This window comes from Chenopodium album, chromosome 24, assembly GCF_948465745.1.
Source record: "Chenopodium album chromosome 24, dcCheAlbu1.1, whole genome shotgun sequence".
Lineage (NCBI taxonomy): Eukaryota > Viridiplantae > Streptophyta > Magnoliopsida > Caryophyllales > Amaranthaceae > Chenopodium > Chenopodium album.
This window is the reverse complement of record NC_137857.1, coordinates 34,248,786-34,264,695: the sequence shown is the minus strand read 5'-3', so window position 1 is coordinate 34,264,695 and position 15,910 is coordinate 34,248,786. Positions and strand designations below refer to the sequence as shown.

Genomic DNA, 15,910 nt, shown 5'->3' with positions numbered 1-15,910 from the left:
TTGCACTTGATAAGAATGACTGCATGTTCGATCCCCACAATAATAATTGAAAGGGCGGTAAAACCTAACCACCTATAATCGAGCCCGAATCGGAATTAGCCCAAATAGTGAACCAAGAGAAACACCCAAAAAAAGGAGAGATAATAACACATACTTTAAAAATAATACAAGCATCTTTGGAGCTATATTAAAACCGACTAACCTACCATGGTTTGAAGAAAACCTAAAATTAAGGGCTTGGTAGGATTTTTCAACCCGTTGAATTGTATGGGCTCACCGGATATACCCTTATATTAAAAGGATTAAAATAGGGATGGATTTTCCGAATCTATCAAATAAGTGTTCTAAAAAATTTATATACACTTGGATGTAAAGTGCATCGCTACCAAGTGTATATCAAATGAGAAAAAAAAGCCCTTGAATGCACCACCTACTTGTAAAGATGGGCACGGGCCGTGTCAGCACGCGAGCGGTACGGGCCCGACACAAATGTTAAAAATTGGCACGACACGGCATGGGCACAATCGTCGGCACGGCCCGCCAGCACGTTATTTTTATAATATATATCGATATTTTATAATATATGTATTTTTTTATAAAAATAAATAAATAAACCGTGGTGACCCGCAGCTCGGCGCGGCACAGCCCGCCAGGCACGTTGGCCGTGCCGTGGGGTGTGCCAAAACTTGGCATAGCATGGCCCAGCCCGCGCCAAGCCGACACTGCACGAGCCCACCCCGCAACGGCACGACACGGCACAATGCCCATCTTTACCTTTTTTTTTTTAGGAGAACCATACGGTGTAATCATTAATCAGTGGACAAAGTATCCGAGAGTACATATGGAGCAACTTCCGGGGGACAATGATTCACCCAAACTTGCTCTACACCGAAAGGCATTAATTTAGCTAAATGATGCCCATCTGATAGAGAATATCCATAGAATATTCTCATCCTAGGCTTAGGATATATTTTGTATAAGATTATCTTTGATATCTGTACATATCTTATGGTTATCTAATATGATTAGGTTTCTCATTGTAACCCTATAAATATTGATCAATGGAAATCACTCTAATCAAGGAGTTTATATTATCTGACATGGTATCACAGCTTAGGTGAGATCTTGGGATCATATATAAAAATTTTCACCCTGCCGGTGGGTTGGAAAATTAAACCCACCGGCGGGATATACACAAATTTTTTATGCTTCCGCAAACACACATACACATATAGATTTTTTTTTCCTTTTCTCAAAGTTTTTTTTTTAGAATCTTTATGTAACCTTGCGCCTCCCACCGACAGTAGCAACCGCGAAAGCCGCCTCCATCATTGGTGGCAATCGCATACACTACCGCCTCCCACTACTGGAAGTAACCACATCTGCCAACCTTCTCCATGTGCCGCACTCTATTTCCACCTCCTCATGACCAACAATGATTCTTACATTGCCCCATTGGTTTTTCTACACATAATCACATAGATTTTGTTTTGGTGGTGGTATATCAGAATAAGGTCAACTACTTTTGCACATCTCTTTTGCTATCAAGTTGGCTCCTCTTATTGTTGCAGCACTTGGAATCTTTGTGGAGTATTGATTCTTGCTACATGGGTTTCTCTTTTGAGATTAATTTCAAGCGGTGGAATTTAATCTTTTTTTGCGCTATTTTATTTGTTTTTATTCAACTGTAATTTCACGTAGTAGTGTAGTGTCTTATCCCGATGATGGTTTGATTCCTTAGCTTCTTCTTCTATGGATCTGCAACTTAGCCCAAGTCTGTGTGCGGCTCTTCTCCTTCTCCTCCGGCTTAGCAGTGCTTATCTCTACTCTACGTAGGTCTTGGCTGTTGCTTCTCATCATTGTCATCACCGGCACATGTCTACTACTTCTCTTTTGATCATGGGTTATCATACTATCCTTACCGTCCGATGCGTGATTCAGATCCAGTCTGAGCATCCGATTTTCTCCCGCTCTGACTGCGGGGGTGTGATAGAGAATATCCACAGAATATTCTCATCCTAGGCTTAGGATATATTTTGTATAAGATTATCTTTGATATCTGTACATATCTTATGGTTATCTAATATGATTAAATCACTCTAATCAAGGAGTTTATATTATCTGACACCATCTTTACCTACTTGGCTACTTCTATGTTCATCCAAATGTATGTATGTGCGAGTAAAAATGTTTTGAATAAGTACCGATAAAAAAGTGTCCAGGTCCATTTTGAATTGGGCCAACATTGATAAGACATAAGACTTCGTTATGATTATCCCCTTCCCAATCAATTACTCTGTTAGAATTTTGGTAGTATACGTTTGTGCTAAATTATGGTGGGAAACCCGATTACAATTGGGGCAGGAAATTTCAGGCCAATTTTAACGAATTATGCAACCCCGTTTCACAGAATCCGGACCCTTTTAGTCGGAGCTCCGGCAACTCTCCGGCGGCGCACCCCCACCAAGAAAGCCAACTGGGTTGTTAATTGTGTTGCTTCTGCTACCTTTCCTAATGGGTAATCCAACTTTCATTACTCTCTTATTTCAATTTCTTATTATTAGTTTAATATGGATTAATATGTAAATGGGTTTCTCATATTTGGCTCCAATGTGATTTATTCAGTCAAGAATTTCAATTTTATTGCCTTAATTCTGTATAAATTTCATTGTTTTTTAAACTTGTGGATTTGGACAATGCAGTTTAAAAAATGGTATGTGCTGGCATTTTAATGCCAGTTATCTACCCCAAATTGAAACCTTTAATAAGAGAATTAAACAATTACCCAATTAAAATTATACCGTAATTTGTAACTATGAACCTTTAATTGCACATTAATGGATATAGTCTAGATATATTAGCATTATATTTTAACATCTGTTCTATGAGGTTTATAAGGTTAAAGTAGATGATAGTTTGAACATTTCATGAATAGCATTTAACATGTTACTCCATTATTTAGCATGAACTCATGAAGTATTGGGAAGCCAGTACTAGCAGGTAGTTTCATCAACACTTTAGTGACAAAGGAATCTATGATCTGCTCTAGAGATGCTTGCACATTTAACCATCATATAATTCAGGTAGTTTCATCAATTAAACCATCAATTTTTTTTTTTTTTTGGGAGTTACAGAATAAAGCTGACAGTAACGCGCCATAGGATTGTACGTACAACGTACTACCTTATTGGTGTTTGCCAATTTTTAAGACCATTAGACTACTAGTATTACCAATGCTAAATGTTTGAAGGCATGTTTAGTTCCTCCTAAGTGATTGTATATATCGGTTGGGAATTCCTTATCAACTTTTAATTTGTACTTCGGAACTTGCAAAACAAGAACTTATGCTAAAACAGTTTTCTCATGGGACTTCTCAAACGACAATTAAAACGATGAGTTTATTTTTTTTAGCTATTGTGGGAGGGAATGTTGGAACTCATTATAAGAATATTTTTTTAAGCTGCTTATCCTTTGATGAAAGTGAGTTAAAGGACACCTTCAACTATTTGGGTACAAATCTTCTACACAGGGCGTGTGCATATAAGGGCACATTAGAAACAACTAGGTTCATGTTTCTTCCATTGGGAAATATGTGCAAGTTGGTGTGGTTTCTTCCATTCCCTCTACTAGGTTCATGTTGTCTCTCTATTCACTTCCTGGTTTATAAAGGACATTTTTGCGTGAGTTTTTAGAGCTCTCTTAAGATTCTGCAAGTTTCCATGTCTGTAAATCATGAGTTTTCAGCAGACAGTAATCAACTTAGACATATATAGCTACAAGCTTTGTTTTTCTGACGTCACACCTGACTTTCAATGCTAATTTTCAGCTATCCAGAATATGATCGCCTATTACCCTGCCCTTCCTCAAATCACAGCAATCACCCACCTAGAGTTGAACACTTGGTGGTTTTAGAAGAAGGCCCTGTTTGTGATTACATTAGCAGAACTTTAAATCTCCCACCTCTGTAAGTGTTGTTATACTGTTTCATCTTGCCCCCCCCCCCCCCCCCCCCCTAAGGAGTTCATTCCTTTGATGATGAAGTGGGATGAAGTCCTTAATTGAGTTAATGATTGTGAAGGTATGTTGCCGATCTTATCCATTTTGGAGCTGTATATTATGCACTTGTGCATCCTAAGCCTCCAGCAACTGCAACTCCAGAACAAGTTCATTTATACGAAAAGTTCACTTCACCCCATCTTCTAAAACAGAGGCAGTCACTTGAAGGGAAAACTGTTTCAGAAGCACAAAAGACTTTCCGTATAACTCACGTTGATGAACATGTTGAAGTAGGAACTTACTTGCGTGTTTATGTACATCCAAGACGCTTCCCAAGGTTTTCCAGAATAATGTTACTTTTGGTGCTTGCTATTTTTATTGTATGTAATACAGGCATTGAATTCTTTTCAGGTGCTATGAAATTGATTGGAAGTCGAGGATAATAGCTATTACTGAAGATTATGTGATTCTGGACAAGCCTGCTGGTACCTCTGTATGTAAATCTTGGGATTTCTAATTACATATGTTCAATAGCATCTTCTGATGAAAAGATGTATGTGTGTTTTTGAATGGATAAATGAGAATAGATGTCACTCTGTCAGGAGAAATAAACTTAAATATATGATTATCTTCTGATGCAATCCTGCGGAATGCCTATTGTCAATCTCCAAGCTAATATCTTTTTGTGATGCTTCTATCTTTGACTAGGTAGGAGGTACTTCCAACAATATTGAAGAAAGTTGTGCAAATTTTTCTACTCGTGCTTTGGGACTGACTAGTCCGCTCTTGACTACACATCAGATTGATAATTGTACTGAAGGATGGTAATATGTGTTGACAGTTGTAAAAATATATTTTACCGAACTTTATTGCTGCCTAAATTAGTATGTGACCTCTCTAAACTGATTGCAGTGTTGTGATGGCCAGAACTGAGGAATATAGCTCTATTTTTCATGAAAAATTCAGAGTAAGTTTATTGTATTCCATATAGATAGGTTCCTATGCGATATAAGCAAAAGTCCGTGTAACATAGCTTCTGACCAATTAATCTTTCTATGTTGGGTGCAGTTAAACATCCAACACTGCAATACGTCTTTGAAACTTTCAGCTGATACCCTGTAATTAATCTTATTGTACTTGTTGCTTTACATAAGGAAAAGAAGGTCAAGAAACTCTATTTTGCCCTCATTGCAGCTCCAATATCTTGTGGGATTATCACCCATTACATGAAGCCGGCAAAGCTTGCTCCACGTATAGTTTCGGAAGGTAAACATGTCAACACATTAGGCCTATTATTCCCATTTGATTTTATATGTCTCATTTAGACATTGTTACATGTGTAGCATGGGCATCAAACTAGTTTTAAATGTGATTAAGAGTAATGAAAGTTCAATAAATTGTAGTCCTTTAGAGTTTCTTTCCTGTCAACAAGAAACATCAGACTTCTTCCCTCTTGATAAAATCTATAAATGCAGCAGCATAAATAACTGTGGATGTGGAGTTCAGATGCTAGATAGGACTAATTAATTTTTTTTTTATACATTGTGTCGGATTAATAGGACTAGTGTTTTAAGTTCTGCATAACACCTTGTATTAAGTGAAGCTAGGCTCTATATCAATGAAGGTAACTTTTGCATATAGCTGAGAGTATTCATTCAATGCAGAATATGAGAAAGGGTGGCAATTATGTCAGCTTGAAGTTTTGGAGTGCAAAGAAGTTCCTTGGCCAAACTCTACCATTGAAGAAAAGTATCAAATCAAAGACTGCGGATGGTCTGTCAAGACTTTTGCTTATGAATGTAAAATTAATCTTTTGACTGGACGAACTCATCAGGTATTGCTACCGCTCAATTTCATATTACTTTAAGTCTTCATTTCAACTTCAAGACACAACATTTCAGACCAAAAACATGAATTAGTATGTAGATTAGCTAGTCTAAAACTTGGATACATGCATGTATTTCACGAGTATCCAATTCTGATGTCAATATCCTAGTTCGACTTCCCTTCTTGTGTTAATCTCCTTTGAGAATTGAGATGTGAGGGGGAATCATCCTCATTGTGCTTAAAATGTGCACTGAAAGAAACTTGTGGACTTACTTGTGCCCCTATTTTTGGGACAGATACGAGCACAACTTGCTGCTTGTGGAGCTCCTCTAATTGGTGATTCAATGTATATGCCAGCTGCGCTTGCTGAGCTGACCAAACCTGGAGTATCTCCCTTTGGTAAATACAAGAGAGAATACTCATGTGAGGATGAAAGAAGAATTGCTATTGAAAATTGGACTTCTCTGCATGGAAAGGAGCCAAGTTTAGCCATTGGTCTTCAAGCATGTCAAATTTCATGGGATGATGGTGAACATGTCTATGAAGCTGGATCACCCTGGTGGAGATAAGGATATTTTCTGGGATCTGGTGCAATGATGCGCTCTAAAAATGTATAATCTCTAGATTGATGAAACGTGGGTTGGCTGATGTCCGCTACTCTAGTCTTCATGATTAGGCCTTTGCTAGGTGATTGGGTGTTTTTCGTTAGGAAGGAGGCAGCAGTCTCTGATATATATGGCATAGATAGTGTTGGGATTGTTCTCAGATATGATTTGCAGGGTTGTGGGAATTTCGACTGCGTTCAGTGATTTACATCAGGAAAATCTCCAAAGCTGAAAGCTATTGTGGAATGGTCTGCTCTTGCATCTTAAACATGACTTCAGGGAGGATTTTCGACAATACCTGCATTTTGTGTTTGTCAGAGCCTCAGAGGATGAGGTGAAGCTTGTAATCTTTTAAGGAAGAAAATAAATGTGTTGTTGGAAGTTAATTGCAATGGGTGAACAGTGAGATGTACATTTTTATTAAATTTGATTTTTAATGTAAATATCAATTTTAATTAGTTATTGAGTGTTCTTTTATAATGCAAATGGACAATGTCACTTTGCCAAAACTTGTTTGTACTTGTCACAATCTCAAATATTTTATCTCTTTTGTATTGAACAATTAAACCCTGATTAAAAATATGACAATACATTATTGACAAAATTGTTGGTTGTACAATATCACCCTTGAACTTCTCTAGCATTGTCAACTTTGTGTCCGTGACAAATGCTTTGCTCCGACTTGACACTTTACCTTTGATTCATCCAATGCTAAATTCAGTGTTCACGCTTTGCCCTAATTTCATTTGGGTGCTCACATGATGATTAGTAAGTACTCTTAAGAAATCTTGTCAACAAACTCACATTGAAGTCAATCTCTTCCACACATCTCTTACTCCTTTGTCCTTAGTGACAATTCTGGAGCATTAAGTGTCAACAAGCTAACATGTGTTTATATTAGTCCGTGTAGGAGAAAGTAACCCAACACCAACTTCGCTTGTTATAAGAGTTTTTCATCCTCTTATGATCTGACTTACTCAAATTCAGATTAGTCGGAGTCTAATAGACTCTGGATTATCAAATAAAATACCTTAAAAATGATCTCAAATGATCAACACAAGAGACCCATACACCTTTTTTTATCCCTAGATGAATTAATCCCCAATATTTCAACCCCACCCCAAAAAAAAAAAAAAAAAAAAATAATAATAATAATAAAAAATAAAGTTCAATGTTAAATTGGATTACTTCATCTTTCTTTTGTTGTTGAAAGAAAGGAGCAAAACAAACCCACAAAAAATGCCCGGGAACCCAATGTCACTCGGACCCTCAAATTTGGGGCCAAACTTTATCAACACTTTGTTGTCCTCTTTCCGGGGAACCCATTTCCGGTTAATCGGAGCTCCGACTACCCTCCGGCGCACGTTAGCTGCTACCCATTCTAATAGCTATGATAAGCTTGTGAGAGCCAATATCAATAGCCCAGTTTCAATCTCTAAGAGTGAGACTGTTGCTTCTTCTACCACTTCCTCTGTTAATGGGTAATTAGCAAAAAAAATTCAATCTTTTTGTTTTTAGGGTTCTCGTGAATTTGGTAGAAGATTTAATATACTGCACATTTATATTGGGTGTTTGATTTTGTTTATATTTATTTGTGTATAGTATTTTGTTTGAATTTTTAGTTTTGAGTATGATTGAATTTGGTAGGAGATGCAATGTGTTCAATTTGGCAATTTTAGTTTAGCATGAACTTTTAATTGTGTGTTTAGGTAGCCATATAGTGCAATTATGATGTAGATGGGATTCAATCGAGGTCTTGAGTACAACCCTGCAAGGTTTAGTACTGATTAAGCTAATTGGTATTCATTAGTGTTATCATTTTGTTGATTAATTAATTTTCTTATATCCAAGTAATGGCAATTGTACTTGAGGCTAAAATTAAGGATAACTGGTAAATAGAAGCATAAAGATGGAATCTTGATTACTAGTTTTAAATTTTGTTGATTGATATATTTCTTGGTATATATTAGAAAGATTGCTGCATAGTAGCCTACTTAAGGATTGAAGGATGGAATCATGGAATCCCAATAGTTTTCCTTCTGGGTTTAATACATCTCAGTGCAGGTTTAAGTGTTATTATCATTAGTTATTTGGTATACATAAAGGAAATGAATCCCTTGTATGAGTTGTTTTGAACTGGGGATTGAGGAGGGAAACATTTTTATTACCATATCCTTAGGGAATGGTAACAAATAGGTGGTTATGGACTTATGGTTACCCTAAGGAAATGAAATGTGTTACTCCACCACTCATACCAAACAATAGGTGATGGAAACTGTTGAGCGATTGCATTTTCACTATATTAATACTGTGAATTGTTTAGCATTTAGCTGAATATTAATGAAAATGCAACTTGAAGTCCCATAATGATGAATTTTTGTATTGAAGTGTTCTTTTGTAAAAATTGTACTTGGATGTTTAGTTAATGTAATAACTAGGGAGAAATTAGACTAGCATATTTGGCTTGGTAGAAGATTGGTTTCATTTATGACCTCATGAATTATCCTTTTTACCATACCAGAACTTTTAATCCTCCATTTCTAAAGGTGTTGATGCATCTGATAGGCTTTTGTAGGGTGCAGCGACTACAGCCTACATTTTCGACTATGACATACTATATTGCATACTCTAATCTTAGTATTTAACTATGAAATTTGATTTTTTTTTTCTAGATACCCAGAATATAGCCGCTTACTACCCTGTCCATCAACAAGTCTTCGACCAAGAATAGAGCACTTGGTTGTCTTGGAAAAAGGCCCTGTTTGTGAATACATTAGCAAAAGTTTGGATCTTCCACCATTGTGAGTGATGCTACTATCTTCTGATCTTTGTTTTTCTTTTGATGGCCTATTTCAACTTCTCAAGTTTCAACGAATGGATAGGGTGACATAAGTATGAAAGTGAACTGTTTGTTTAGGTACGTTGCAGATCTCATCCATTTCGGAGCTGTATATTATGCACTTATATGTCCAGAGCCTCCTGTAACAGCTACTCCTGAACAAGTTCAACTGTATCAACAATTTACATCTCCTGAACTTCTATTACATAGACGTTCAATCAAGGGGAAAACTTTCCGAGAAGCTCAAAAAACATTCCGAGTAACTTGCATAGAGGAATCCTTTGAAGTAGGAACTTACTTGCGCATTCATGTACACCCAAAACGCTTCCCAAGGTGATTGAGGTGTGATTACTGTTATCTACTTACTTAATTTTCACTGTTATATGCTATTGAACCTTGTATTCTCATCAGGTGCTACGAAATTGATTGGAAGTCAAGGATTTTAGCTGTTACTGAATCCTATGTAGTTCTAGACAAACCTGCTGGCACCTCAGTAAGTAAATAACTGAAGAATTACTCATTGCCCCCTTGTTAACATTTGTATGATTACGGGAAGCCTCACTTCAAATGGAAGCATTTTTCTTGTAACCTTTTCTTAATTTCTTATATGGCTTCAAAAGGTCGCATGTCGCATGTCGCATTGTCGCATGTATCCTTGCATAAACAATAGCTCTTTTCATATATCAGTTCTATTGAAACACCTGATATTAGATTTATTATTGTGTTTTATTTTGTGGTTGATATCTTGTTTAATAACCTTTAGTTCTTAATTAAAGCTTCTTAGTGACAGCTTGGAGTTCCTTAAAATTATACAATGTATCTTCTCTACTTGTTTTCATCTTGTTATATGTGTCTGCTTCAAACTTTCAACTTTTTGAATTGGTATTTGATTAATTTTTCCTTATGTGTTTCTGAACACAGAAGAAATGCGAACTTAAAGGCATGTTTTATTACTTTTATGATCCATGTGGAATATATGCCACTTGCTAACTATCTTTGCTCAATTTTCTCATTACATAGGCAAATAGTCTTGAAGTAATGATTTCTTCTAAAGTGCTAATTTTTCTTTGTTTAGGTTGGAGGGTCTTCAGATAACATTGAAGAATGCTGTGCGACTTTTGCCACTCGTGCCCTAGGGTTGACTTATCCACTCCTTACTACACATCAAATAGATAATTGTACTGAAGGATGGTAATGTTTGCAATTTTCTGAAACTTGTTTATGTTAAGGTAGTTCTGTATTAATTGTAGCTCATTTGCAGTGTTGTGCTGGCCAGAAATAAGAAGTATTGCTCAACTTTTCACAAAAAGATTAGAGTAAGTCTATGATATCCTCTAGATGATGAGATTATACAAATTATCCTGGATGACACACACTTTAGTAATAAGAAAGTGGTTTAAGCTTCCAGTCCAGCAAATCCCCAACAACTGTATGCCCATGCTACTGGAGCGCCAGGACAATCATCTTTATTTGCTCTGAAGTATTACTGTATTATTATCTTTATACATGATTTATATTAATATAACCCTTTGTGTATCAGGATAAGATGGTTAAGAAGCTCTACCTTGCACTTGCTGCAGCACCAGTACCTCGTGGAATTTATACCCATTACATGCGTCCTTTTAATTTTGCTCCACGACTTATTTCAGAAGGTAATTATTCTTGAAAATATGGCAAGTTGGTTGTAATTAATGGTTGCAAATTGGCAGTAGTAATGAAAGTCTTATGGTTATGTTTTTAAAACTGCAATTACATCCCCAAGTATTGTTCTTTGTAAACTTTTGTCACTACTCATCACAATTTAGAGAGGTGGACCAGGTAATATTGAGTGGTAGTGGAAGTTATGAATTTAATTAGATATATAATAAGAAAAGTGGCCGGGGCTCTTTCCATGGACCCCACGATACCTAGGGAATCAATTTGGGTGATTGGAGCCATCCACTTTGCCTTTAAACTGTCAATTTAGTCATTTCTAAACATGCATCTCTTAATTAATTAAAGGCTACCACGGGCCTTTATGTGACCGACTAATGATCATATATGTACCAAAACAACATTATATGACCCGGGATGCATCCCCTACAACTCTTGAGATTTTTTTATATCGGGTCCTCGAAACCTCCAAAATTGTTCCAATAGTATGGATTATAGCCTTCATTATTGGACAATTTTAAACTTTTTCAAATTTGAAAAGGAAAGAGGTCGAGGTGTTTCCCATAGACCCTACAACACATCAGGAGGCCATTTGAGTGGTTGGAGCTGTCCACTTTGCCTTTAAACAATCAATTTTGTTGTTTTTGTGTAAGACTGTACACCTCCTTCCATTGGCTATTGCCCACCACGAGCCTTTATGTGTGACTGAATAATGGCCATATATGGTTCAAAACAACATTATATGACCTCCAGATGCGTCCCTACAATTCTGTAAATTTTCGATGTTGGGTCCCAAAACCTCCTTAATTTGTTCGATTTCATGTATAATACATCGAGGTGCTTCTTAGTATTCCCAAAGGGCCCCGAGAGTCCTACTTGATGTTCGAAACCATTTCATTTATGCCTTGGTCCATCCTTAATCATCTTGTCTTAAGATGCCTTCCCATGTCTTCCCTTGGCCTTGTTACCTTGTCTTGGTATCATTACCATGGACATTTCCATGCAAAATTAAGCTATAAACTCATTACTGTTACTAGCTACTCCACAATTAAGCTAACATTTTCCATTTTTGGATGTTCGGTGTCCTACTATTTAATCAATGTCATTAAATGTAAATTATTTTTCTTTATTTGTAATTTTGTAAAGCTGGGTCACATAGCCAACCACCCACTTTTTCCACCACTATTTTACCCTCCTTAAATTCCGCACATAAAGTAGATGGTAACTTAATTGTGGGACAAAGGGAGTATTAGATAGATGGGATCCTTGGTGGATACTTTGGGGTAGCTTTGTACCTCAGTCTTAGGAAATATTCCAAATTTCCAGCGAGTAGCAAACAACTGTTTTTCGTTGCATATGATAAGTTGTTTGACACGTCCTAACTATCATGTTGGAGGGGGGGGGGGGGAATAGTATTTGGGTTTCTGTGCATCTTTTGTACTCAACTGCAGAGAGGACCTCTTACACTTGTCATAGTAACTGTCCTGAGCTTTTCTGTTGCAGAGTATGTTGATAGATGGCTCTTATGCCAGCTGGAAGTTTTGGATTGTAAGGAAGTTCCTTGGCCGAATTCTTCCATCAGAGAAAAATATCAAATTGAAGACTGTGGATGGCCTGTAGAGAATTTGGCTTACGAGTGTACTGTTGACCTTTTGACTGGTCGGACTCACCAGGTGCTGTTTTACATTTATTGTATGTTGTTAATCCTAAAGTGATTCAAGTGCGTGTTAAATTATCTGAAGTAGATGGAAGCTTCTATTCCCAGTTTGCACTTGTGAAGTTGCAACAAATTTAGTGTACATATATAGTGTTGGGAATTCAGATTTGCATTTAATCTCTCAAGTACACTGAGCTTGAGTTTGGATCTGCCTCTTAGCTCCATGCCAACTCAAAATCTTGCATTCTCATGTCTTAGCATATTTTCTCACCTAATTAAGAAAAGTTATATAATCGTAGATCGCCATACAGTATATGCTAATTTACCTATTACTTTTGACTTGCTATCAGAAAAATAATATTGATTTGGTACATTTTGTTTTCCTCATTAATTCTAGCCTTTTCAAATGCTTACCTCTCAAATACTCGGGCTATCATTGTTGCAACTTTTGCTTGTGAAATATTGAACTTTATTGACCGTTTCTTGTTTAATGCAATGTTGAACTTCTAGTCACTGTGTTGGAAGTTAAAAATATAAAAGTGATGCCAAATTGCCAATTGAAGCTTAGGCAAAAGTGTTATTATTCAGTTATTAGTGGGTTGAAGAAGAAGATAATGGGTATAAATAAATCAAATCAGTGGGAGAGAAAGGAAGTTGAAAATTAATTAGCTTATAGATTGTTCATTGTGAGAAAATCAAGCCTCTCGAAAGCCAGACTACCCTCTGTAATTCCAAATGTTTAATCTTATTTATTCTCTTTTTCCCTTATATTTCCATTTATCTTGTCTAAGTTTTATTGATTCATAGCAATCTTTCTCATCAGTTGGCCGTTGGTGAAGAATTTAGTTGTAACATATTCATATTACTGATCCATTAAGCGGTGAAATTTTTCCAAAATGTTATCATTTTGGTTCCTTTGTTTGAAAAATGGTTACAACATAATCTTCCTTTGGGAAGGTTTGGAGATTTGAGATGTATGTAGAATTGTAGCTGAACCCATAACATGTGGAGAGGCTTTATCTTTTTACAGAGAACATATATTCATGTTACTCTTATATAATTTTGCTTTTTTCTGTCTGTTTACTTGCCCTTCTATATCCCATTGTTTAGTACATGTGATTTCGTGTCATTTTTATTGTCTCACTTCCCCTTTCCAATCTTTCCCGTTCTCTCCTTGCCCTACTGTCATTCTTTATCTAGTTTGTTCAAGCGTAGGTTGTGGTTAGTAGGTGATAGCCTTGTAAAACTTGATAAAGATCACCTGGCTGGATCTGAGAAGCTAATCGAGGATAGGAAATTTCATGTTTGTGACCTGCCTCAGCTTATGGATAAAGGCCTGAGCTGTCAATCTTCTGTCCTTGGAAATTGTCAGTGGTGACGCGATTCCTGAAATTAAAATGTGTTGGTAAAAGAGTTAAAGCTGTCACATTACATTCTAAATTTCGCCAAATTAAAGATGATGTAGTAATAATGTGAGAACACTTACCCGGGGAACTGTTGTATTATTATTGAATTTCTCATGCAATTGTTTCTGTTCCTTTTGCTCTTGCTCTTGCTCTTGTTTTTGCTTCTTTTCTGGGTAACTTCATTAGATGTGTGGTATAGTATAAGTGGCAAGAACCTTGTAGTTAACAATTTGGTTATATTCCTGCGCAGATTCGAGCACAATTTGCTGCTTGTGGGGCACCTATAATTGGTGATTCCATGTACATGCCAGCTTCTCTTGCAGAAAAAGCCACTCCAAACATTAATCCACTTGGAAAATGTACAGAAGAATATACTAGTGAGGATGAAAAAAGAATTGCTATTGATAATTGGATTGCCTTGCATGGAAAGGAACCCACTGTTGCTATTGGTCTTCAAGCTTGTCAAATCTCTTGGGACAACGGTGAGCATATATACAATGCTGGGTCGCCGTGGTGGAGATGAGATTATTTTAATGACTCATGTGCCCTCTGTAGTCAAGAGGAAAGAATTCTAATACAGAGCTGTAATCCAGGTTAGTCTATTTCTTATGTACACTTTAGCTTTCTCCTCTGATCAGTATGTTTGCTGTAGAACCTTAATTGTGTCCTATATTTTTATTATGCAGAGCTATTTTTAGCAAACTTCTTTAGCTTTGGTACGAGATATTTTCTTCAGTTCCTTAATGAGTCTGTTAAGATTTTTTTTTCCACCTTCCGCTCAGATCTAGCCTGTCAATTAGCTTATGATATGTTGAGGCAATCCATCCTGGTCAAATTTAAACTGAACGGATTCACTTCATTAGCCAAAATTTGCCCAAGTGTTTTTCTCATTGATACGAGATATTTTCTCTGGTACAGATTCATAGCAGCTCCATTAATGGATAGTTCATTGAGTGCCATAAGGTCCATAACAAAGGGCTCCTTTCAAATCACATTTTCGACATCCAAAAAAACCTGAAGCATAGCGATGCAGGCAATTAACTACTGAAGTATCCATCAACCTTTATGATACAGTACGGGACCAGGTACTTCACCTTTCCTCTGAAGATTGTGAAGCACAAATCAGAAAAATTCTGAGTTATTTCTGAATGATTTGGAGTTTCTGAAGATCTGTATTCAAGAGTGCTTCTGGATTAAGGTCTGATTTCCAAACTTATAAGCTTTATTAATGTTCTATTTAGCAAAGAGATTGAGAAATATTTCTCTGATTGCACTTTCAGATGAAATTGTAGTTCCTCTGTCCATTTTTGAGTAGGAACAGTAGGCTTGTAACATGAAACTGATGCAACCTTATACATTACAAATTTGGATTCCTGGTGATTATAGGAGTGACCAATAACCGTGTAGCATTTACCAGTTTATTGTAAGCTTGTGATGATAAGATCCATGTTATCATGCATCTGTGGATGTATCAGGCTTTTTGTGCTGAGCAACTAGATCTTGTAATGGATACATTGCAGTAGTTCTGCAAATTGCAATATAGTGTACAGTTTTCGGTATAAATTGAAATTATTAGCGTAAAAAATATGGACACATGATGCATGTGAAACCTGCATCACCTTATGCACGTATGTCTTCAACATTATGAGGTCATCCTATGTCTATATATTATCTTGGTATGCTGCTGGTGTATAATTGTGTGGTGAGTAATTTCATGTATTCCTTGATGTAATCTCGACAATGATTTGTTTTTGTCTTTTATGGAGTCCTTTTCATTGCTTGATAGTGAACTTGATAGGCCAATGATTGTTTTTTTCGCCATTTTCGGTGTTTAGGATAATCATTAAATGGACTAGATCAACCTGTGAAGATATGAGTTGAAACAGAAAACCAATGGTAGTTGTGAACTGCTGATGACTTACAACTA

At 36.5% G+C, this 15,910-nt stretch overlaps 2 protein-coding genes across 2 annotated transcripts; both read left to right on the top strand.

Moving 5' to 3' along the window:
• Window positions 1-2,309: 2,309 nt before the first annotated feature.
• Window positions 2,310-6,982, top strand: LOC145611546 (RNA pseudouridine synthase 6, chloroplastic-like). The gene is made up of 9 exons (XM_081666889.1): window positions 2,310-2,518; window positions 3,827-3,964; window positions 4,079-4,333; window positions 4,408-4,489; window positions 4,705-4,820; window positions 4,909-4,963; window positions 5,151-5,262; window positions 5,661-5,830; window positions 6,120-6,982. Exons 1-9 carry the CDS (start codon window positions 2,334-2,336, stop codon window positions 6,390-6,392), a joined length of 1,386 nt encoding a protein of 461 aa, XP_081523015.1. The 5' UTR covers window positions 2,310-2,333; the 3' UTR covers window positions 6,393-6,982.
• A 645-nt stretch (window positions 6,983-7,627) lies between these two features.
• On the top strand, window positions 7,628-15,533 carry LOC145611433 (RNA pseudouridine synthase 6, chloroplastic-like). Its single transcript, XM_081666763.1, has 10 exons — window positions 7,628-7,909; window positions 9,101-9,229; window positions 9,346-9,600; window positions 9,679-9,760; window positions 10,343-10,458; window positions 10,529-10,583; window positions 10,808-10,919; window positions 12,424-12,593; window positions 14,234-14,576; window positions 14,902-15,533. Exons 1-9 carry the CDS (start codon window positions 7,668-7,670, stop codon window positions 14,504-14,506), a joined length of 1,434 nt encoding a protein of 477 aa, XP_081522889.1. The 5' UTR covers window positions 7,628-7,667; the 3' UTR covers window positions 14,507-14,576; window positions 14,902-15,533.
• The last annotated feature ends 377 nt before the right edge of the window (window positions 15,534-15,910 follow it).